This window comes from Solanum pennellii, chromosome 12, assembly GCF_001406875.1.
Source record: "Solanum pennellii chromosome 12, SPENNV200".
Classification (NCBI taxonomy): domain Eukaryota; kingdom Viridiplantae; phylum Streptophyta; class Magnoliopsida; order Solanales; family Solanaceae; genus Solanum; species Solanum pennellii.
In genome coordinates this window covers 33,703,038-33,728,369 of record NC_028648.1, presented here as the reverse complement: position 1 = coordinate 33,728,369, position 25,332 = coordinate 33,703,038, and the positions used below count along the sequence as shown (strand labels likewise).

Sequence of the window (25,332 nt, the reverse complement as noted above, 5' to 3'; positions counted from 1 at the left end):
TTGAACTATTATTTTATTGATAACTTAAAAATAAAATAATCTCTTTCGTTTTTTATAAGTAGATGTAATTGTTAAGTTCTATGACCATGAACTCCACATGATTAGTTATATTAGATCATTCTACCTTAAAAGTAAAGCCCTCCCCTTTCAATTCAAAGTCAACAAAGTTATTTCTATATCTGATCAATATTCATCCCGATCATATTTAGATACCCATCAAATTTATATAAATATTTGTCCTCTCCCAAGTATAATTTTCAAATATTTGTTTAAATCATGACCTTTTTCATTAAATTTATTACAAGATAAAGTAAATTTACCATATTTGCAGCCTATAGAACATGATATGAACTTATTTAACATCATCAATATTTATTTGGGAAACAAAATTTGCTAAGAAGAGAAAGTGGAAATCTAAATTGAGCTGGGACTGTAAAACCCTCTCTCCCAATAAAAGAAAGAGAGAAATAGACAAAGAGGTCTTTTACGGTCCGGCCATTTTTCGCCGATATAATCTATACCTGACGAATTGAGAACATTAAGAATCGAAACCCTAAGAATTCGTTTTCAGGTCCGGTTCTTCTACCTTTGCGAAGTAATTTCTTTTATCATTGCTGTATAATTTATTGTTAACTTGGTGATTTTGTATTGATTCGATTCAGTTAGGGTTCTTCATTGAAAATGTTAAAGTCGGGTTACGAGAGAATGAATGAGTTAGTAATTGATTTTTGTTTTGATTGAATTATTCATTTTACCATTTTATACTTGCTGCTTGTGAAGAAGTGGTTGTAGAGGTTTCTTTCACTACTTATCAAATGAGGGATTCTAAAAAAAAATTTGCTGAGTTTATGCATTTGGCTAATATGGTAATTGACCAGTATTGACTCGATGGTGGCAGTTCTGGATAGATTTGTATGTCATGACTTAATCTGGTTTTGTGGTTTTTCTAGGTTCCTACTGTTATGCTGCTATTGGCAGCAATTTATTTCCTTGCCAATTGTTTGGACGTTTCGATAGTAACAGAAAGGGTGACAGTTCTTATCCCCATTTATTTTAGTTTGAGTAACTTTAATACTGTTTATTTTTGAAAAATGATCCGGTAACTTACAGCTCTGGTTGATAGAATTACCTCAACTTATTCAGTCAACTACATCTTGATCCCAACTAGTTAGGTTGGATATATGAATCCCATATATCCAACATTTAGGGGTAAAAAATGCATTGATTATCCACAACGAGAAACAAAAATTTGTCTAGTTTCTTCCACGTTTTCAGTTTCGCCATCTTAGGACAAATTGTTTTAGAAGGAAAATAAGAGAGTCCTAAGGTAGCAAAACATTAGGACATTTCAACTATTGCTATCCTTTTACCTATCTAAAAGGAAAAATAGAGATTGTTGATATCCTTTAGTGGCTTCCGTTCAAGCTTCGTTGTTCAATTTCTTGAATGAAGGTGATATCTTGTTATGATTGGCGAAGTTCTTTCCAACTCTGTATGTTTTCATTTGTTAATAATTACCATTTGATTGGCGACATCATTGCAGTTAGAGAGGACGGCTATAGGTTCATATCTTACATTTGGTCCTTTCCTTGCATCATCTTTTGCTATCTCCGGTTAGATAGTACCTGTCCACTTCCCAATAGGATTGGCCTCCTCATCCCCAATTTATATTCCTGATTTAAATGCTTCAAATGTATATACAGTGCTATTAAAAGTTATCGCTTCATCATTTAAAGTGATGCAAAGCAATGGATGATTACTTCATAGGTGAAGCCATGCACTTATGAAAAAGTATCCTCTTCACATGATGATGTTGTCACGACCCATTTTCTAAACAAGCCGTGTTTGGCACCCGATGCTTCACTGAGCAAACCAACTTGACTACTGTAGCATGTACATTAATATCACACACCGCACGTAGATTTGAAATAAATAACTACACTTTTGGATCAAAACTCTATTCCAATTTTTTGTAAATACTCCAAATATACATAAAATCTGTTAACCACGTAGATATTACTACGCTTTCGGATCAAAACTCTATTCCTATTATTCTTAAATGATCCAAGTATTTATTTAAATCTGCAAACTATAAAGTATTGAAAATAATGCTAAGTAATGTGAAAAACCATAACCCAACTAAAAACACGTCTATGGAGCCTCTACTGGAATACCAAGGGGAATGCACAGGACATAGATCTCCTCGGTAATCCGCAAACAAGTACTTGGTAAAAAAATAATGAATAAAAATGTTAGACTGAAAGAGAAGAAACTCTATAGTATAGTGGAGCTCACCAAATCAACTTTTGGAATAAATTAACCTAACTTGTAGTACCTTATCTATGGAACCACTAACAATACTCAGTGACTCTTTAACATTCCCCTCACTAAGTCAGAATGAGACCTTGAATAAAACATATGAGTAATGAAGGGATAAGAGAGGAAACAAGTCAACTGTGATTGGTCCAAAGGGCGGGTCACAAACGGATTTCTCAGTTACCAAAAAAAGAAAAAGAAAAAGAAAAAGAAAAAGAGAGGAAACGAGTCTATTTCATCCTAAAGTATCTTATAAGAGTGAACTAGGAAAACAATCACTAAAACTTATTAGCTTAGTTCATTAATTCACTCTTTTAACGCTCTTTAAGTTGTTTCAATCGACTGAACTTCTCTTATGCCCAACTGTGGCAATTAGTAACCCTTTATACAACCACCAAATCTTTTGTGCCTTGTTATGGTAATATTAGCAACCCTTTGTATAGATGCTCATGACCCTTTATACCAACCACCATTTATGTTGTCTTATTATGGAAAGGTTTGTAACCCTTTATACGATTACTCTCAACCCTTTGTACGATTACCATTTATGTTATGCCTCTTTATGGAAAAACTAATAACCCTTTGTACGGTTACTCATAACCCTTTATATGGTTACTAGTTATCGAAGTCATAGCATAAGAGGGTACTTTATGGCTTTCATCACTATGAACAAAGTTGCTTGGACTCTTCACTTTCGGTTCCACACTCATTTCGACAATATATAGGTATAGGATCTGTACCCGATCTGGTCAACTAGTTTTGGGTACTTTGACCAAATTCGAGGGAGAAATTCTGGACAGATTCAATGATTTCTATTATCAAAATAGTATCTTACCTGTTTCAAAAAGAAGTTTTCTATTATAAAAACAAAACTAAGGTGAAATTGAAGAAAATGAAATACCTTGTATATATAAATTTCAATTGTCACTCCCTTTCCTTTTATCTCCTTCTTGGATTCTTCTTTTGATCAATATTTCTCCTCAAGTTCTCCGTATAATATTTCATAATTTAGAATTTTTAACTCTATTTTAGATATTTGAAGTACTTTTGGCTGAATCTCTACACCCATATCCATACATGAATCCGAATCCCTGAATCTTAAAATTTGGAGCATACTTCATAGAGTATCCGACCTCTAGATCCGCGCTAGTCTCGGACACCCACAACCGAGTCCAAGCAACTTAGACCATGAAAGAGCAACACACAATTTTGGAGGCTTTCTTGGTCATGTTTCTAGGAGAACTAAGCATTGTTTTGGGGCTGGACAAAGTTAGCATGAAGCACTCATACACATGAGACACTACCACCATATTCATTAGATGGATTAGCACAAGGAGGAAAACATAGAGCACTGGATAGACTTATTCAACGATAAGCAATGTGAGCTTACTCATTCCAATTAAATTCACACTAACCTTAAGACACATTTAATTAAACACTCTATGAGCATGACTTTGTAAGGAAGGAACTTGAGTAAGAACAAGCCTCTACTCACCTCAAAGATCTTCCTTTCTAGTTAGATAACTTCTACATTCGCCAACAACGATCAACAACTCAATCTACATAAATAATCCGGTTCAATATACAAGCTCAAAAATCTCATCTTAGGATTCGTTTTCATCAACTAATTCACTATAACTCAGTGACCCATTTTCTACATTCAAATGTAACCTTACTAATTTAAACAAGGATATAACATACTAGATTACCTTTAATCTTCTTGTTGAGACCCACTGTAGAATAGATATCAATATATCCAAATAATATTCTTTGAGAGATTAAACAATGATTGGGATTTTTTTTTCCTTGCAGGACTAGGTTAACTGTATCAAATACTAGCCATATATGATCTAAAACAGAACCTTAGACGTTGTTGCATTTTGGCCTTTATCTTAAGGCCCCAAAATTTGGCTAACTCACAAAATTTCAATTTTTTTGCAAGAGAAACCCTATTACTGGAGCTATACAAAAATTTCAACCTATCCCATCTCATAATCTCAACCTCATACAACAATCCAACCATCATATATTTCAGATAAGCTATTAAATTTTGCATATTCAAATATATACAAATAAAGTGAGTATTCAAAAAGTTAAATATTTTTTTGAGAATGATACCGTTTTCAAAAAGTTAAATATTTACGTACCTATTTCTTCAAACAAGTGAGGGTATTTTTCCTCATATCTTCTTCGGCTTCCTATGGTAGCCTCTTCTAATTTATGGTCATCCCACAAGACTTTCACGGACTTTATATACATATACATATATATAAAGTCCGTAAAAGGATGACCATAAATTAGAAGAGGCTACCATAGGAAGCCGAAGAAGATATGAGAAAAAATACCCTCACTTGTATATATATATATATTACCCGGAGGACACATTACTATGGGTCGTGGGGTTAAGTATCATCAATCATGAGGACCTTAGCTCTGAGAGTATATGCCAATAAATGATATCTTGGATTTGCCTCATCTATAGTACATATAACTGAAGGCTACATTCGTTAAGTTTTCAAGTCTTTTAGGGGCATTATTCGTAAAGGGTATTTATCTTCATCTTATGGTAACATTTGTATGTAGGGGATATCGTAAGTCGGTACAACTAGTCCATCAAGAGAAAATGACACTTGTTCTAAGAGTCCATGTTATGGAAGACTCTCATGGAGCGACACTTATCTTGTGAAGACACACTAAGTAGGGATGGTACACATGCACTTGAATATCCCTTTCATAGAGAAGCTTTGGAATATGAGTCTTTTAAGTAAATGAGGCATTCCATTGGAAGAACGTACTAGAAGGGTCATACAAGATTGAGGATATGAACGTATCAACATTCTAAACATAAGGGAAGTCGTGGACACATTTAGCATGCTTGTTGTACGAAGAATAAGATTCCTCACATAAAGAACTAACATGGGTATTCCGGGATAATTAAGCATATGACGAACAAATAATCTAGAATCTCATATTTGAGGAACACATATAGATACAATAAGAAGAACACATCAAATAGAAGAAGCGTATCATTGATTAGAACATGTAGGAGCTTCAAGATTGAAAGTTATAGCCTTACATACCTTTGGTGTTTCTTAACCAGCAATTGTCTCATGAGTTCCAAACAACACTATGAACAATTATCTACATCCTATAATACAATCAGTACATATATTAATCTCAAGGAAATCAGTCTGCCGCCTAAATTTCAAGGTTCTTGATTCTAAGATTTGTGTGAAATCTCAAGCTTGTTGTAGGTATGTATCAACACCATTCTCGTTCATAAAAAATGTTACTGTGTCAAAAATACTCAATCAATTTACTTACAATAAACCATACTGCTCATCTAGTCATTCTCAACGAACTCACTACCTTCTCCAATTTCTATTCTTCAAGTTAAATTCAGTTGATAGTTTAATTAAATTATTTAAATTAAATTCTTCATCTTAAGATTAAAAATATTAACCGCCATCTCAAAAGGTAGTAAGAAAATACAAGTGGAGTAAATGTGTTACTCTTGAAAGTTTACTAATGGTGATTTATGGTTTTATGCTATGGAACCCTTAATGTAGTGATGTTACACAGTATTAGTGTTTATCAAAAAAAGGAAAATATGTATTGCACAGTGATGTTTCTCGATTCTCTTTCTAAGCCGCTAAAATTGAAATAGCAGTATGGTTGCATATATTCTATTCGTTGCTGCTATCAGTATTAAGCATATCCTCTGAATTTGTTTCCCCCTGTTTTATCAATGGTAGAAAGTCAATTATACCCTTAAAAGTTTCCATTATTAAATCTAAACCTAGTTGAATCTTAAGGATATAACATTCACCTCCAATGCACCCTTTATTACCTAGTGTACAATTGTCTTATAAACCTCAAGATGCTTCTAATCCATTATCTAACATATCATTGTGTAAATGTGCTAATAATGCGCCTTTTGGGTAACTTCACTTTCAAACAGTCTTATCTAAGAAACAAAATGAGGTGATCCATTGTATAAGCTATTTCTGTTGGACGGTCACAAGTACTGAATACAGCATGTTCATCTTTCGAGTCAAACTAGTATAGTAAGGTAAGACATCACTTTATATATAGAAGTCCATATAATAATGTTCCTATAGTACGGACCATGTCCGACCTTGTTTTAAAGAAAAATGTCCGAGCTTGTAGCTCCTCATTCAAAACTACCATTTGAGGTATAATCAGGTGGCCACTGGCCACCTAAATAATATACTACTTCCCGTGATTAAACACCTTAATTTACTGCCATGTAATGCACCAACATCAAGCTCCCATTTTATTTCTTTATTTGTCAAGAAGTTGTTACAAGTCTAATCCCTTTGGATTTCCAAGTTTTCACATGACAAAAGTTTCAGCTTAGCTTTTCAAGCTAATTTAATTCTCTATCTATTGTATACCAAACATTTCAACTTCACTGTCGCGAAAAGTGACTTATTCATCCAACCCAATATTACAAGAAGATTTGATTAAGTAAATAACTTCATTGCTAACATCAAGTGGATGTACAATTGTTACAAAGTAGAGTAGCAAAAAGAACTTATCAGCTCCAGTACATATGTAGTTGAAAGCTAATGAGCTGATAAAATTCAAGAGGGTAACAAGGTTAGACCCAACTATACAACAAGATAAGACAACTAGCTTTTAGAGATTAGCAGGTAGTGATATTCCATCAAAGCATCTCCTATTTCTTTCATTCCAAATTCTCCAAATAATAGCTACAGGTATCATCTTCCAATTTTTCTTGATGTTGCTATCAACTTTCCAGCAACACCATACTCTGCAGCATGACCCAATTGAGTCCAAATAGTGTGATAAACATACTCCATAAGTCTGTTGATACTGAACAATGTCTATAAAGGTGGTTGTGTGACTCTGCTACCTTCACGCACTAGGTTTATCTTGAATCAAACATCCTCTGTGCAGTGCTGTTCAACTGAAGCAACTAGTTTTAGGAAGTAATTTGACTTCCCAAGGCCAAAAGGCAGTGATTGCATTTTGTGGGCATAGAAGTTTATTTGCTACCTTGACTGAAAACTCCCCAATCCTGCTATCTCCACATTTTAGTTGATCTGGTGCAAGGCCGTTGATTGTGGCATTGTGAAGTGCTTCCAAAAGGCTGATTAACTCTTCCATCTCCCAGTCTTGTATGTTTCTTCTGAGGTTGGGGTTCCATGACTTCCCATCCCTGTGTTGGTGTATTGTAGCATCTCACTGATTTGCTATCTTGAATATGTTTGGGGTAGGCAACCTCTGGGGGGTGTTGCCCAACCACTTATCTCTCCAGAAACTTGACGCGTTGGCCATTCCCTATTACCATTTGTCTGCATTGTGAGAACATCTTCATAGCTTGCTTATGGTTTTCCAGCAACCAACCCCATAAGGTTTAGTTGAGACTTTAGAGCACCAGTGATTCAAGGCTCCATGTTTTGTAATAAATGACTTCTTTCCATTGCCACTGATCTTCCTGAGTGTGTAGTGCTAGGTCTTTGATGTCCAGGCCACCTAAATCTTTTGGCAACAAGACCTTATCCCACTTGACCAAATGAAATTTGTGGCTACTAAGATTTCCTTCCCATAAAAAAGTTCCTTCTAGTTTTATAAGTTGTTTAAGTGCCTTACGTGTGATGGGATGGAGCGACATACTATAAGTTGGGATGCATTCAAGCACACGGTTGACCAGTGTTAGTCTGCCACCCATAGAAAGGTATTGCATCTGAAAACTTCTTGAGAATTAAAGTCGTTTATAGTGTTGCTTTCTTGTATAGTGATGGATGCCATTCCATCAAAATTAGCAAAAGGCTCCAACTTTCCTGCTTAGTGTATCTTTCAAAGAAATCCAACATCTTACTTTTTCCTCCTCTTCAATAGTGGCATTTCCCATGAGAAGTCTGTCTATGCTATTGGATCTACTGTTTGATTTAGCAATCTTCGGAAAATATTTAGTGTTTCTGTCACCTTCCTTGAGCCAAAGACATCTTGATTTCTGCCTTCATGAAATCTCCTCTAGTTTTGCCAACTGTTGTATCTCATCTTTCAGGTTTGTCATTTGACTTGCCTCAGCTATATTCAATTGTCTGCCAGGTGTTCTGTTCCAATAACATCTTTCCTAGTCTCCAATTTCCCAATTTCCTCCTTTTTCCAGTTGATGATATCCTTCTTTAGGCTCCTTAGTTTCTGCATGATTTTTCCAAAAATCCTTCTACCTCCAGCCACATATTTTCAAATTTAAAGTAAGATGGAGTGGCATCCTAGTTGCCATTTCCAGCAAAATGGGTCTATGATCTGGAAATTTACATCCTCACTGCTTAGGAACAGTCCTTGAACATAGTGTAGGGTTATGAATACTTGCCAGCTTAGAAAAAAATACTACAAGGATATTTAAATTCTGTTGTAGTTGGCTTAGATTTGGCAGTGTAAGTAATAGTTGTTGCATCAATTTAATTTTCTCTCGTTAGTATGACAGAAGTGCAGAACTTTCGGAAACTTTCTTTATCTTCAGTCAGTTGCAACAACTTAACAACTAGTGTGTAATCAAAAGACTTAAAGTTACAAGCTTGTTTCATCGGAGCACCATAGTCTCCACCCCCGAAGGACAGTCCAAATGAGTGTTTCTGGCTATCCAAACATGATAGAATGCGTGTGTCCACTATCAATCAATGGACCAGGTCCCTTGACTCAACAAGAACAATAACGAAGAGTAAATAAAAATAAGAACACAACACAAGCAGTTTACGCGAAAATCTCCTTGCTCAAGGTAGTAAAACCACGACCTGTCATGTAGGATTTTCAACTGTTTCACTAATCTTTTTTCAACAAAAGTGAACCACAGTTAGAACAATTTGAGACAAAATTTATTAATCTCACAACCAAGTAATAACTCTATTACTTGAAGAGCCTAAACAGACGTCATTCTGCCTACTAAGCTATCACCACTAGACAACTTAGACTTTATCTAAGCAACATGCAGCTTGTCCACTAAACCCACCATGCTCCGGATGACTTAGACTTTGACTAAACAACACACAATGCCGCCCACGAAATCTCTTAACCGTAGCTGATTTAGACTTTTTCACCAAACACAATATCTGAATCCTTAATTGGTTAGGAACAGATTTACCGTGTACGTGCAAAAGAAATAATCCTAAGACACGTAAGCCTGCAGCTCTATCGGGTCCTTGTTGTTCTTGAGGATGATTTTTCACTTGAGTGTTAACCTTTGCTATAGTTCTTGAGAGTTTTCAAGTTGCAAAAACCAAGATTATGACTATTGTACATAATCTTTATGAAGAATAGTCACAACTTTGAGGCCATGCCATTGGCCAAGGTTTCTGCCATTTCTGCCACAGTTGGAGACTGTGTACCAACCAATTGTACTTTTTCCAGCTTGACAGTTGTATCTACATTTGCACAAGGGATCAGGTCCCTTTACAAGGTCCATGGGTTTATCAAATCGTCAAAACTACAAATAACATTTTCCACCTTTTTGATGTTGACAAACTGTACACTAGTGCCTATAATATCTTTCTCCTGTCGATCAAGACCCCTTATTCATTTGTACATTCCCCCGGTCAATCATATACACAACTGCCTACAATTTCTTTCATTTTTCCATCTTCCCTATATCGATCAAGACATGTTCCCCACAGCCTAAGCACCCAATGTTTACCCCTTTTGGCATCATAAAAAAAAGTGTAGTAAACCAATAGAACAAGTAAGATCGTTTAAGTAAGATCACAACCAAAGGCAACACCATTATGGTGATAAAAACAGGAAAATATAGAGATTGGCCCTAACAAAACAAGAATCATATTTATAGCACAAAGGTCAACAATCAATACATTTAACTTAAACTGAAATCGAGAACTTTGGACACTGTCCACACAAAAAAAAAAACGACACAGGAAGGGACAGAGAGGATGATGAGGAGGGAGGCTGATGGGAGAGGGACCTAATGACAAGAGTAAGCCTAACATTCGCTTCATCAGTATCTGTGATCAATTTCTCTTGCAGAGCCGCATTTTGGTCTATGAGCTCATCAATTTTCTTCCTTACTCGTTGACCTCTACAATACCAGGTCCCTCAAATTGTGCTTTGAGAAGTTCTGCCTTCAACAACAATCTCCCATATTCGTTACTCACACGCACAATCATCTCTTCCAACTCATGTTTCAACTGATCCTATTCCATTATCAACTGAGATACTTTGCTTAGTGGATTTCCCTTTTCTTCTATACACTCACATTCCACCATAGTAGTGAAGGACTATTTTGTAGTTCCAAGTTTACGTGCTCCCACTGGGATGTTTAGATGGTGAAACACCTTGATCAGGAAATAGCCATAGCCCATGTCATGCTTGCCCTTGTGTTCTATCACCGTCTTATACATATGCTCTATCATGAGGGCCGAAAGATCTATGGGATCGAATTTGCATAGACTTCATGATGAACAGATCGGTTGCAGAAGCAGCAATCCTTTTTCCTGTTCGAGGAAGTACTTTATTGACAAATTCAAACAACAACTGGTACTCTCATTTCATGAGTTTCTTTTGAACTCCAGCACGTCGTGTGTTAGGGATCTTAGAGCACTCTTTCACAAATTCCATAGTGCAGATTTTTCCAACTATGAACCCTTCCCTGGGTACTTCCGGTATTCATCCCAATGGTCCTCATCTAGATGCAGGCTTTTGTCTCCTACCGTGGTGTTTATGCTATCGTCTTTTGCAAATTCAATGTTACAGTAGAACTTTCGTACCTCTTCCTCATGTAGAACGAGTGGCTTGATTTGGAATAAATGAGTCTAGGACTGGATTTCCACAAGATCATATAGAGAATCCATCCTAGGCTTGGTGATGATGTCAAGCTCAAACACTCTACGTCCTAGAAGATTGTTCACAATTTCTTGCTTCCTTTTTGCATGGTCATCCTCACTCTCGATGGGACCAGGTCCCGTTGTAGACCAGGAGAATATTTTCTTTTCCTTTTGCCCGTTTCTTGTGCAGAATCAACCTTCTTGATCCCAGATGCCTTCGACTTTCCTTTACTGGTCTTCTTAACTCGTTTTCCCTTTTCTTCTCTTCGATTGCTCAAAGGAGAATCTTCTCCCACCTTCATGTTCAGATTTTCCATGGACACATCCTTGACATCAGTAGTAGGCAACTCAAAGAGTGCACCACCATATTTTCTTTTCTTGCGATTTTCAGCTATAGATGTAGCTAGAGCCGTCAATATGGGCTAGGCCCGTTGGGCTGACCTGTCCTAACTCGAGATTTAATAGGGGTGGACAAAGATTTTTGGAGCCTATTTAAGAAAAGGGTTTTTTAGCCGGCCTGAATAAGTCTGCTGATCTGAGGGGCTTTAGAAATATCGGTAGGGTCGACCTCTGGACCAATAAAAATTAATTAAAAAATATAACATAGTATTAAATTAAAATTAAAGAGAGTCCAAACTCAAAACAATTTAGTTAATATTTCTATTTAGTTGTTTATACTTTTACTTTAAAAAAAACTTAATAAATATTATAAAATAATTTTATTTGTGGATTTGATTAAAAAATAGTAACATTAATATAATGTAAATTTGCCGATATTTATGATAATACTTTTAAATTATAACCTTACTGTCCTTGCATAGATCTCCATAACTCTTCCTAAGGAGTAGGTAATCGATTTGAGTCTTAGCCACCGACTAAGGCGAAGGGAAGGTCCTGCTTCCGGGACGGAGTCGTATGACGCGAGAGTGTCATGTACGGTTCCTTTGATATTTTTTTTTCAATTCATTTTATACAAGTATTTATTAGAGTTGAGATAACTTTGCTTGACAATTAGGATCTCTTTACATAGAAAAAATATGAATAGCAGTATGCCACAAGCCTATCCGAGTTCCACAACATTGATGTCGTTTATTCGTTTTTCGGGTGACCGTTTTGGAATGAACAACGACCAATTCCCTATTCAATCGAACCAGAAAATTAGACACCTTACACTCTAAACTCTGACAATTAGAACAACTAAATCAAAGGGATGTCGTGAACGGTGGGAGGTCACAGAGAATTGACCTATTCATAAAGTGATCCTATGATCGATACAGGATATAGACTATCTCATTCTTTATTCTATTCTCAACAGAATCATTTGATTATTTCTACTAATGATTCTAACAAAAATCCGTTTTTGGGGTGCAACAAGAGTTTGTATTCTCAAATGATATCATATCCAGGACCCTTGACACAAATAGACACCTCAGAAGTTCCATATAAATTACTTCTCAATAAAATCTCTTTCAAATTCGAAGTGTTCCTCCTCCTTTTGAAAACTCAAGTTATTAGCTATCACCCTACAAAAGCTTTTGCAAGAAAAGGAAATGAACCTTGGTTTCAATTCAACCCCAAACCTAGTATATGAGGTATGGATTACCCAAAACCATATAAGGAAACAACAAATCATTTCTCAAACAGTGTGAGACTCTAACAAGAATAATTTCTTGCTTATATCTTTGTTGCTCAATAAATTTTATTCTAGGTGCTTTTGCTAGGGAATTTAAAAATCATTGATTTTATGAATTTAGTTTGAACTGAATTCATTATCAAATGAATCCACATGACTGTACAACATTGTTGAGGTTCTGTTTGGTTTAGTTGAGCAGTGAGGACAAATAAGTTGATTCAACAGATTTTGCTAGGATTAGTTAATTAGGGAAAAGAGCCAAAAATACCCTTGAACTATTCAAACTAGGTTGTATTTACCCTTTGTTCTTTTTTTTGGGCTCAAAATGCCCCCGTGGTTAGTCAACTAGCTCAAAAATACTCATTCTACTGACGTTGCTTCAAAACAATGGAAAAGACACCAATTTTGCCCTAGAATTATTCGGAATGAGGTGATTTTGCCTTTGTTTCATTTTGGGGGAGGGGATTGAATGTGTGAGAAATAGATTAACATAAGAAAATAAGTAGTATAAAAATCATATACCTTTTCTTGAATAATTATTTAAAATTTCTACATTAATTATAGTGTTTTTGTTTTAATAACTCTGATAACAAATACAATAACATACCCAGTGTGGTCCCAAAAGTGGGCTTAGGGAGGATGGGGTGTATGCAAACCTTACCCCTACATTGTGTGAGGTAGAGAGGCTAATTAAGAATGGCATGATAAAAGAAGAACTTTTCATTTGTGTGTCGGTTCGAACTTACGATGTCTGTTTTCCATAGTATCTGAACTTTTGATGTTTTTTTGGAATCCTGCACACCGTCATGGTTTCCATGTTAGCTGGTTATATTGATGACAGAGCCTTACAAAGGATCAATCTCATATGTTTCATGACATGTGTACTGTGTAGTCCATTTTTTTGGCATGATCATCTGTCCTCACGATGTTGGAGGTCAGACGCGTAGGGGACATCTGTGCTGGCTTTGTGATTTTGAAGCCAATGAGTCCATAGTGCTGGAAATTTCTTTACATGGCAAAAAAAATTCTGCATTGTGAAAGTGCTCTTTCTAAATGATGTTTAAGTTTGTTGTCTATTCTAGTTCCTCTGAAGAAAAAGGCTTTTTTTCTTTATTTTGCATGTGGAAAAGCGTTTTCAAGTTTAATAAAATTGTGAAATTCAACTTGTCATGCTTGCATAAGATTTTTGTCTTACCTACCTATTCTTGTCCCTACCTTTCAGGCACTGGTCACTTGATGGGGCTTGTTTAAAAAATTTGATTATCTTATCAATCTGAGGCATACAAACTTTGGTCATAAACAAGGTTGAGTGTTGACTCATGGAGCTTAATGTTTCACCTTCAAAGCCAGCCTTTCCATCTTCTGATAGCAACGATGATCCTGAAGAGAAAGAAATCAGTGAAGAGGATGATGATGATCGCAATCACAAGCATCGTAGGAGAGAATTGCATTCTCAATCTGAAGAGACAGAGGCTGTTGAACCAGTTTTCAGTAGACCATTCAGGAAACGAAACAAGCCTTTTGAAAATGGACATCCTTATGGGGAAGGGAACTCTCAGTTAAGTGAAACCAAGTTCCCAAGAAGACGAGGTATGGGCTCATTTTCGAGAGCCCCTCAGGATTCATACCAAAGAATCAGGGTGAATCAATCACTGTTCGGTGATGCTGGTAACGGTAGGAGTCGAGGAAGAGACCTTAATGCCTGGGGCCAACGTGATTCCAGGTTCAGCTCAGTGGATATTGCATCTCAACTGTTTCCACAGGGCTCTGTTACTCCCGGTCTCTTAACTGGAAGAGGGGTGGAAAACATTGCTAATGCACAGAGTTCATCTTGGAGTGCATTTGGAATGGTTTCAGGAATTTCTAATGGCGGTCTTGATACACTTCATTCCGTTGGTTTCCAGGGAACACTCAGGCCATCCTTGAATCCTACCATGAATATGGGTATTCCAAGGCAGAGATGTAGAGACTTTGAGGAGCGTGGATTTTGCCTAAGAGGAGATATGTGCCCGATGGAGCACGGAGTAAATCGTATTGTTGTTGAAGATGTCCAGGTGTGTGGACTTTCAGCTGACAAATAGTTATTACTGTATCTCACGTTCTTGTTTTCTGTGGGGGAATGGCTTTTGTCAATCATGTTTTAGAGTGCGTTTTTTCTTCTAAATGTTGATGCTGATTGACTGTTCTGTTACTAGATATTCATCTCTTTTAATTTAAGCTTTTGTAAGTCGGGTCAAGATTCCCAGTTCATGTACTGTCTGCACTCTATTCTTGTACTTAACTAATTCTTTAAGCACGGCTGTTTGGTTTTATGCTATTGTTTTCCGAATTGCAGAGCCTTTCTCAGTTTAATCTTCCTGTGTCACTTCCTAATGCGCACATGCTTGGACCAGTTACTGGACATGGATCTTTACCTGTAATAGGCCCTTCTGGCTCATTGGCCAGTGGCAAAGCTTTACATAACAAAAGCAAATTTCCAGTGATTGATGATGCATTGGGCTTGACTGATGCTTTTGTTGATGGTTCTATGGCCGGGGGAGCTGATTTCTATGATCCTGATCAACCTTTATGGTCAAATGATCGTTCTGAAACTTCAGCAGCACTCCAGAATTTAAATTCATCCAACTGCGATGATACTGGTCGTTTGTTAGTTGAAGACTCCTCTGACAATGATCAAGTTGGGCTGTGTAATGCCTTTGATCTTGAGCATCCACTAAGAGGTGCTAAGGCAGCTACAGGATCTCAGAGTGTGTGGGGAAGAAACCGAAGGTCCAAAAATAAGTTGAATGTGAAAGAAAGAACTGCTTGTACAGGAAATGCTTCAAGCTTTGATGAAACGGGAAAAGATCTGGAATTACTCGGCAGCAGTCAGGGCATATTTCTTCCAGGGAAGCTAATGAATGAAGAAACTATTGACCCACAAATGAAGGATTTTTCTTCCAGGCCCCAAAGTAGTTTTGGACATAATCTAAGAAAACCACCTCAAAAGGCACTTCGCACTCTGTTTGTGAGAGGCATACCACAGAGAGACAACAAACTAGATGCTCTTCTTTCACATTTCAAAAAGTTTGGGGAGGTCATTGACATCCACATCCCACTGAGTGGTGATCGAGCTTTTGTTCAATTTTCTAAGAGAGAAGAAGCTGAGGCTGCTTTAAAGGCACCTGATGCTGTGATGGGAAACCGATTTATAAGGCTTTTATGGGCAAACAGGGATAGAATTATGGATGATGGAGTAAATGGTGTTAGTAATTCACCTTTAACCTCTCGTGGAGTGACACCCAGTTTAGTACCACCCCACCTATCTGTTCCTTATAAAGGAAAAGACAATATCCAGTCCTCAGCCCCAAAAGCTGCTGAACATGGTCCTGTTGCTCCATCACCTACTTCTGCTTTACCTAAGCCTGTGGGTCATAATGGTCCCAAAGCTGCACCAGCTCTGCAAAAAAAGGTGGCGAGCTTAGAACTTTTGAAGGAAGAATTGCGCAAGAAGCAGGAGCTGCTTGATCAGAAGCGCAGTGAGTTCCGACGTCAGTTGAATAAACTTGAGAAGCAAGTAATTACCTGTTCTTTTTTCACATACTGTCCTAAGAAAGTGTCTGTTTAAGTTGATATCAATTATTCTTTTTTATTTTTAGATATCTGATACTTATTGCGAGTGAAGTGAGATATTGTTTGTTTACTTTCATCAACTTGAAGTACATGACATGCTTTTTTGGAATTACTATAAAAGATATGCTTTTTACGGGCTTGCATTAACTGTAGAAGTACTTTTTTTAATAACCAAATGAGGGGGTGACTACAGGGAATACCTTGTCTCTGGAATTGCTTATTAAATGAAGCGTTTGTTACAGTTCATTCTTTTCTCCCCCCTCCCACATATGATGATATAACTTCATGTTGAACTGTACAAGTTAATACTCTTTGTGAAGCAGATCTCATGTTTATTGCAGCTTGTACTTTATTTTTTCTCGCCATATATATAGAATATAATTTCATTGATTTTTAGAAGAAACTAATAATGGGACCCTCTCTTCCTCCGTTTTATGTTACATTTGTGCAGGCTGTAGGTGTGAAAGCTGAAGCAATCTCTGACCAGGATCTGGAGAAACAGAAGGAAGGAGAAACAGTATCCGATTCTACAAAAGTGAGGTCAAGCTCCATGCGACTTAATGATGTATCCTCAACACAAGCTGAAGTAGTATCCGATAATAGCAGATCAACAGAAAATGCAGAGCACTCTTGTCCTAGATCATGTTCTGCTGCAGCTACACAGGAACCTTCAAGCTTGAGACAGTCAATTCCTCCAGTGGCACCACATGGTGCACCTTTTGTTTTCAACAGATACAAACTAGACAATCGTCCCACTGCCTTCAAAGTCCTTCCACCTATGCCAAGTGGTCTTGCAAATGTAATTTCTTCTAATCCTCTCAAATAGTTGAAATTTTTCAGTATTTGCAAATGATTATGTGAACATGCTCTAGTTATATTTGCTTATGCTGCCTAGGGTTTGTGCCTTGAATGTTCTTCTGAGGCAGAGCTGTTATTGTATTAGAGGCATGCCTGTGTCATTACCATCTTCTCCTTCTCACTAGGGTGCGTTTCCGAACGATGGTGTCCGCACATTGAAAATTATTCATTTATTTTCTTATACTTTCCGGTGGCCAATGTATGAACTATGTGTTTTTGTCTGTTCTCATATTTGTAAATCTTGATTTTCTTTAATGTTTCTTCTGCCAACTTTAGGTTCCTCCTATTTCTTCTAAATATGTGAGGAAGGAACTGAAAACATTCTGTAGTACTTTTCACTAGTGTCATCTCCCTTGGTTAGCTACAACATTCTTGGTTGATTGTAGATTCTTTTTTCATGTTCTTAGCTTTGTGTGATAAATTATAAATGGGTTTCCTTTCTAGGTTACTGTATTGAAGGAACATTTCTCCACTTTTGGTGACCCTCCCGCCGTTGAGATGGAAGATTTGGAGCCTCAAGATGGTAATAATGGCTCGGAAATGTTAAACATATCTGCTAGTATATGTTTCCCAACGCGCCGTTCTGCTGAAAGAGCATTTTCGAATGGAAAAATCTGGCAAGGCCAAGCTTTGCAGTTTATGTGGTCGCAGTCTAGTAATTCTACCAAGGATATTGATGTCAAAAAAGATGCTGATCCTGCTTTGAAGCAACCTCTAGATGCTAATGTGCAAACCATCCCACAAGACACAGGAAGAAAATGCTGCAGGGATTGATGAACCTGAAAAATATGATATAAAATGCGAGAAGCAGCCTTCAGATGCCAATGTTCAAACCCGCCCAAAAGATCCTTTGACTGGTTCACGGGAAAGAACTGCTGCAGATATATTTGAAAAAGCTGATATAGGTAGCTGAATGTGATCGATCATGATGGTGGTCCAATTGTCAAAGTAGTACAGCAAGGTAAAATTTTGAATCACTTCTGTGTAATTGCAGGAGTATTAGCAATATACATATTCTAGTTTTAATTTTGCTTTACCTGGAAATGTAAAGAGGATTTTTTTTTTTGATCTTTTTACCACCAGATGGCAGTCTTGTTGCACCATATCTATATTGAATTCTGTTAGTCATTCAATGCTTAGAAATATATCCTGGAATGAGGACTATACTTCCAAAAATTTATGCAGCTGAGACTTCTTTTGGCTGTACGGGCTATTTGCTCTACTTGTATCTCAATTTTAGAGTTTGTCTACTCATATATTCCCATTGTAACAGTCAGTAGCTTGACTTAAGTCGAACACTGTTCAACCATGCGTGAAGTGTTGTCTCTCTATATGGTTCTGGGTAGTCTTTTATCGTATCGGACTAGGTTTTGGGATTTAGTAACCTATTGTACATATTCTTATAATAATATAGAGCTAGACCCGTCTCACACTTGTGCCAAGGGGGATGAGGTGTTGAGTGACCAATGTTTGAGGCTTGAGGGAACAATCTGTTGTCTCTCTTTTTTTTTTTTTTTATCAATATCTTTGATTGCTTTCGAAGTCTTATGCCAGTCACCAGGTGAGATTGAGTTTTTCCTTACTACTGAAATCACCATTCTTTAGTTAGGGCTATGAAGAAAGAAGCATGAAACATGTGGTTAGACTAGTATTTTTTTACCAAGAAAGGAGTTGATGCACAAGCCTTGGACAACTACTAATATGATGAGTCATTCGCACTCGTCGTTTGTGAATAAGCATATTTGTAGTACATGTGCAATACATTTGTGTTTGGTATAGGAGGATTTCATACCCCCCCCCCTCTCCCCCAACCAAATTTATGAAAACCATCTTACTTTCTGTTTTAAACTCTGTTTTTTTTAAAAAGAAAATAAAAAAATCTTTTTATTTTAGTAACCTTTTACTTAATAATTCAACTAAAAGAAAACAACATATCCACCGAAATTTAACAAGTGAGGTCTAGGGAGGGTACAACCTATGTAGATTTTAGCACCACCGAATAGAAGTTGAGAGATTGCATTTTGAATGTCCTTCGGAGCAAGTGCAACAAATCCAGGTGTAAAGAGGAAGGAGACAATAAAGGATATAATAGCAGGTAACGAGATAAAAATGGATTCAATTTTCCAAATGGTCATCCAAGTTAAGAGAATTGTCTTAAAATATCATTTATGTTTCATTTAAGACCAAAATATCACTCAACTATCATTATTTTCCTACAAATATACTTGACAATTCAAAAACATCACTCTCTCCTAGTTGGCATGACATGTCATTAAAGTCTTTTTTTTAATAATAGATTAATTTAATTCATAAAACTCATTTAACTAAAATAATGATCATATTGTTTTTAATTTTTTAAATTAATTTATTAAAAATAAATTTTCATACTTAAAATCTTTTATCATAATTAAACTTTTTATGTTTTTATGTTATGCATAATGCGTTTTTAAGACGTACTATAATCTCATCAATTTTAAATACTAATAAAAATATACATTCAAAAAATATTGATATACAAATCACTCATGAACGCTAATTTACTTTAATTAATCATAAATTGTATAATAAATCAAAAATATTAAAGATCGATTAATTATAAAAAAAATAATTATTTGGGTGCTTTGAAATCCATATATACTTATAATATCTTTTTTTAAAAGATAATAGTAAGTGTATAGTATTTATAGAAAATAAATTTTGATCTTTATTTATCAATATATTAATATCATATAATATGTATACTATCGAATTAAATTAGTAAATTCAAATGATTATTAGTTTATTTATTGATGTTTAATTGTATGAAAGTTATAATATAATATAATATGGAATAAAAGAATAAAAAAAAATTAAAAAAAGTTAAATATTAATTTTTTTTTCTTACCAATTTTTTTGTCAACCTTATAAATTTATCTAAATACTTTTATCAAAAAACTTGTTTAAAATTTTCAAATAATTTAGTTAGGAATTTTAACATTATCAGGTAATAATTGAACACAGAGATTTTTTTTCATAAACTCTCATGTAATTTATATATTTATTTTGTGGATACATAAGTTTGATGAATTAAATAATTCTATTAATTTTTTAAAATGATTATTTAATGACAAGGCATATCAACTAGAATTTAAGGAGACTTTTGAGGTATTTAGTATTTCTAATGGATAAAAAATATGATATTATTCACTTTCTTCTTAAAAATAATATCGAAAGCATGAATTGCAAAATATACAATTAATATTTAATAGTTTATTGACCTTTGATATTATTGATCTATTATACAACTTATGATTAATTGATGTAAATTAGCGTTAATGAGTGATTTGTATATAAATATTTTTTTGAATGTATGTTTTTATAAGTATTCAAAATTAATAAAATTATAATGTATTTTAAAAATGTATTCTTCATAGCATAAAAAATAAAAAGTTTAATTTCGATAAAAGATTTTAAGTATGAAAATTTATTCTTAATAGATTAAAAATGAAGTAAAAATAATATGATTATTATTTTAGTTAAATAGGTTCAATGAATTAAATTAGTCTATTATTAAAAAAAAGATTTTAATGACATGTCATGCCAACTAGGAGAGAGTGATGATTTTAAAGTGCCAAGTATATTTGGAGGAAAATAGTGATAGTTGAGTGATATTTTGGTCCTAAATGAAACATAAATGACATTCCAAGACAATTCTCTTAACTTGGGTGACCATTTAGGGAATTGACTCGATAAAATTGTCAAGTTTATTGGAAAAATGTCGAAAAAAACAATAAAATAAAGTGATAATTGAATATATTAAACAACATATTAGGATGTACTATTGAAAATAATAATAAACAATGATTAATATAAAAAATAAGAATTACAATAATACTACTAGTACCAAGACAAACACCAGTCACCCAAAGCAAGACAACACTACATATCTACTAACTTTCTACCTTAATATGTGTTCTCCACATCCTCTTATCTAAGCTCATGTCCTACTATCTACTAACTTTCTACCTCGATATTGTACTCCACATCCTCTTATCTAAGGTCATGTCCTCCGCAACCTGGAGACGTACATGTCTTATCACCTCTTCCCAATGCTTATTTTGTTTATCTTTATCTCTCTCGTACCCACTATATTCAATTCCTCTCACCTTCTCACTGGTGCGTCTACGCATCTCCACTTCACATGTCCTAACTCTCTCAATCTTACTTTCCTCATTTGTCCACCACAAAGACAACTTCCACCTTATCTCGATTTTACTCATTGCTAATGTTATCGCTCCTAGTTTGACCACACATCCACCTCAACATCCTCATCCTTCACATACATTTTCAAGACATTAGAATTTTTGACTAGACAACATTGCACTCTACACAACAATGTTGGTTTAAGCACCATTCTGTCACATTTTTAATTTTGGTGGTATCTTTTTACTACACAAGATTCAAAAGACAAGCATTTACTTCATCCATCCCATACCAATATGACGATTCGTCGATTTTTCCACTCTCCTAGATTATAGACCCCTCTTGAAGATATTTTTTTCGTTAAGCCTCACTTTCACGCCTACCACATGCCTTGAATCATTGAACTTGCACTATATATATTTTGTGTTGGTCATGCTAATCAAACTAAACCCCTTAGTCTCTAAAGTTTGTTTCTACACTTCTAACTTGATATTAACTCCATTGTGTGTCTCATCAATTAGTACTATGTCATCCGCAAATAACATACGCCACAAAATTTCATCTTGAATGTCTCGCATCAATTCACCCATTACCAAGGCAAATAAAAATAGCCTAAGAGTTTATCCTTGGTGTAATCCCATCTCCATAGGAAAATGCTTTTAGTCTTCTCTCCCTGTTTATACTCGTGTTTTAACTCCTTCGTACATGTCCTTTATCGTCCTAATGTAGGCCATCGATACACCTATTGCCTTTTGGCATCCCTAAAAGACTTTCCCCAAGACATTGTCACAAGACTTCTCAAGGTTAGTGAACATCATATACAAGTCCCATTTTCTTTCTTGAAATTTCTCCATTAGTGTCCTCCTATAATACATGGCTTTTGTGGCCTATTACCCGACATAAATCCAAACTAATTCTTGAAAGTAGACATATACATTCTCACCCTCACCTCCATCGCTTTCTTCCAAACTTTTTTAGTGTGATTTAATGACTTAATATCCCTGTAGTTAATATTTTTTTAAAGATGGAAAAGAATCGAAAATACTTTTCTACTTTTATTTAGTATTTAAGTTTATCTTTCATTGTACTATTGGACTACGAAGATCAAAGCACTATTCTAAAAGACGATGGTGCGAGGAGAGATAATTTACACAACATGAGGCGAGATTTAAGCCCTATAATACAGGGTGTGAGTTCCATGATTTATGAGGTGTATATCTCATGTATCTTCAATTTTATAATTTTATTATTAAGAAATAAGTAAGTATTATTTTTCAATAATTCTCCCAATAAATTAAAAAAAACACTATATAGAGATTTTTTTTATAGTTAGGGCATCTCCAGCCCTACACTCTATTTTGCTCTCCAAATATGAAATTTTTTATTTTTTCAAACAATCAACTCCAACCTAATTCTCTATTTTACTCTCTAAAAGGAATTTTTTTCTCTCCTCAATATTATATTATAATTTCTAGTTCCTTTTTGTTTTCTTATTCTATAATATAATTTTTTTTAATGAATAATCATTTTATATAATTTCATATTTTAATTTTTTGAAATTTTTTATTCAATATTAAATTATATATTATTCTAAATTTCTAAGGAACAAGTAGGAATAATTGAAAAAAGAAATCAACAAGCCAATCACAATCACAATCACAACTTCTTTAAATCATACACTAATTCCTTTTTTTGAATATCGTTAAATCTAGAAACGAATTACCGAATTACTAAGTTATTGTTATGATTTTTAAAACTATTATGTTATGCATTGTATCTATTGTTATCTTGTATTTAAATTAATATGTTATGTATTATATTTTTAAATTAAATTTTTTATCTTATTATTTATGCATTCTTCATAGTGGAAATTGATTTAACATTAAATTGTATCACAAGGTGACCAAAAATAATTTTTTTTGAAAATATTATTAATTCGAGATGAAAGTAATATATATAAAATAAGATATTTTAAAGAATGTTATATTAAATTTAAAAACAATTGCATATATTAGAGATTTAGTCCATAGTCTTATATAAAAAATAATATGTTAATTACAAAAAATAGAAATAATAATATGATATTCAAAAATGGAATAAAGAGTATGAATAGTTGTTCTTCAAATTAATAAGATAGAGAACTACTATTCAACTCTCTATAATTGTAGAGTAGAGGGTAAAATAGAGAGTGATTGGAGAGAACATATTCTGTTTTACTTTCTAATATAGAGAATGGAGAGTAAAATAAAATAGAGTTGGAGATGGTCTTATTATGTGATATAGATAACAATGCAAAAAATGATAATAATTGAAATAATATATCTCCAAGAAGAAGAAAAATAAAAGTATAAAATAATGACCAAAAATTAAATAAAATTGTCTCACGAATATGGTGTTATGGAATTTCTATCCTATCCATTTCAGCTATGATTGTTTGATAACTATTAATGAAAATATCACTTTCTATGAGAATTGTTGTTTTCCTTTTAATACAAATGGGAAATGAGCCAAATGGCCGATTTCAAGAAAGGAAAGACCATATACATATATGAAGGTGTCAAAATTAAAAAAAAAAAAAAACAAAGAAAAATGAAGAGATAGAATGAAAAGCTTTCTCAAAACATCAACAAGGCAGGCTTCAACTATGCTCCAATGAAGGTTTCCCCGATCAAACTTCGAGCTAAGCTTTTATTATTTTCTTCATTGGCTCGAATTCTTCATCTCTTCGCGTCAACCTTTCTAATCAAGTTATTAGATGCATATTCACAGATGAACTATTGGAAAGCTCCTTTTTATGCTTCGATTTTCCACTTTGTTGTGACTATCGCCTTCCACCATTGACGACGATATGTGTCTCTTAGGTCTCTGAATCGAAGATACAACAGGTACGCTTCTGTTTGATATCCAATGTCAGTTACGGAAAGGGTCTTCCCCTCCTAAGGGTTTAAATTTGGTTAAAGGAGTTTTTGAATGCATTATTTCACCAGCTTCCGAAAAATAGCAAGACACATGCTCTAAAAAAACATAGTTAAAGTAAGGGATAATGCATAAGTACTCCAATCAAAATCTCATAGACACACCTAAACTTAACTAAGATTCTATTATCCTACACTTATTTTATTCGTATTTTTATTCACATTTTATGCTGATGTGACACCTTCAACCACCAAAGTTGATTGTATTTTTACACACTCGCCCGCCATGTGTGTAAATAATTTTTTTGATTAAAAATTATTTTTTAAAGAAAATAAAAAAATCAAAAAATATTTCTTAATTTTTTAAAAATAACATTTCGTAATTTTTTTTAAAATATATCATTATTTTAAAAAATAAAATTTTAATTTCTTGTAAGAAAAATATTTTTATTTTTTTATCTTGTATTTAAAATAATTTAACATTTTCTTTACCTTGTATGAAAACTATTTTTTTACTTAACATACGTTTTTTTCTCTTTTATTTTTCTATTAAGTTTATTTTCTTTCTCTTTCGTTTTGATTTGATTTCAAGTGTCTTGTATTTAAAATAAGTTAATTTTGAACGGATATCAAATTAAGTGAAGAAAATCAAATAAAACATAAAAATATTGAAACATTAAAATTAAAGGACACTTTTATGTTAATTTATTTTAAAAATACACACAATTTATTAAAAATAATTAAAAGTGAAAATATAATAAATTAATTGAAAAAAAATTAAACTGAAAAGAAATTGAAATAAATATTTTTTAAAGAAAAAACAAAAATAATTAAAAATATATAAGTTTCATTATCAATCAATATGTGTACTAACTAAATTACAAAGTGACCAATTAAAAAATGACATGTGTTCAATTTGTGCATTCAAAAGAGTGTTCACACTCTCTATGACATGTTAGTGTTTGTAGTGTATTTATTCCATTTAAAA

The 25,332-nt window shown here is 34.2% G+C and overlaps 1 protein-coding gene across 2 annotated transcripts; it reads left to right on the top strand.

Moving 5' to 3' along the window:
* Positions 1 to 242: 242 nt before the first annotated feature.
* Positions 243 to 18,469, top strand: LOC107007594 (zinc finger CCCH domain-containing protein 41-like). 2 transcript variants are annotated; one of them, XM_027913622.1, is made up of 5 exons: positions 243 to 595; positions 14,000 to 14,831; positions 15,113 to 16,333; positions 16,841 to 17,188; positions 17,692 to 18,021. In XM_027913622.1, the coding sequence occupies exons 2-5, from the start codon at positions 14,097 to 14,099 to the stop codon at positions 18,019 to 18,021; spliced, it is 2,634 nt and encodes an 877-aa protein (XP_027769423.1). In that variant the 5' UTR covers positions 243 to 595; positions 14,000 to 14,096. The 2 variants fall into 2 exon arrangements, with proteins under 2 accessions (XP_027769423.1, XP_015061762.1); XM_015206276.2 differs by having other exon boundaries at positions 249 to 571; positions 17,692 to 18,469.
* Positions 18,470 to 25,332: the final 6,863 nt, after the last annotated feature.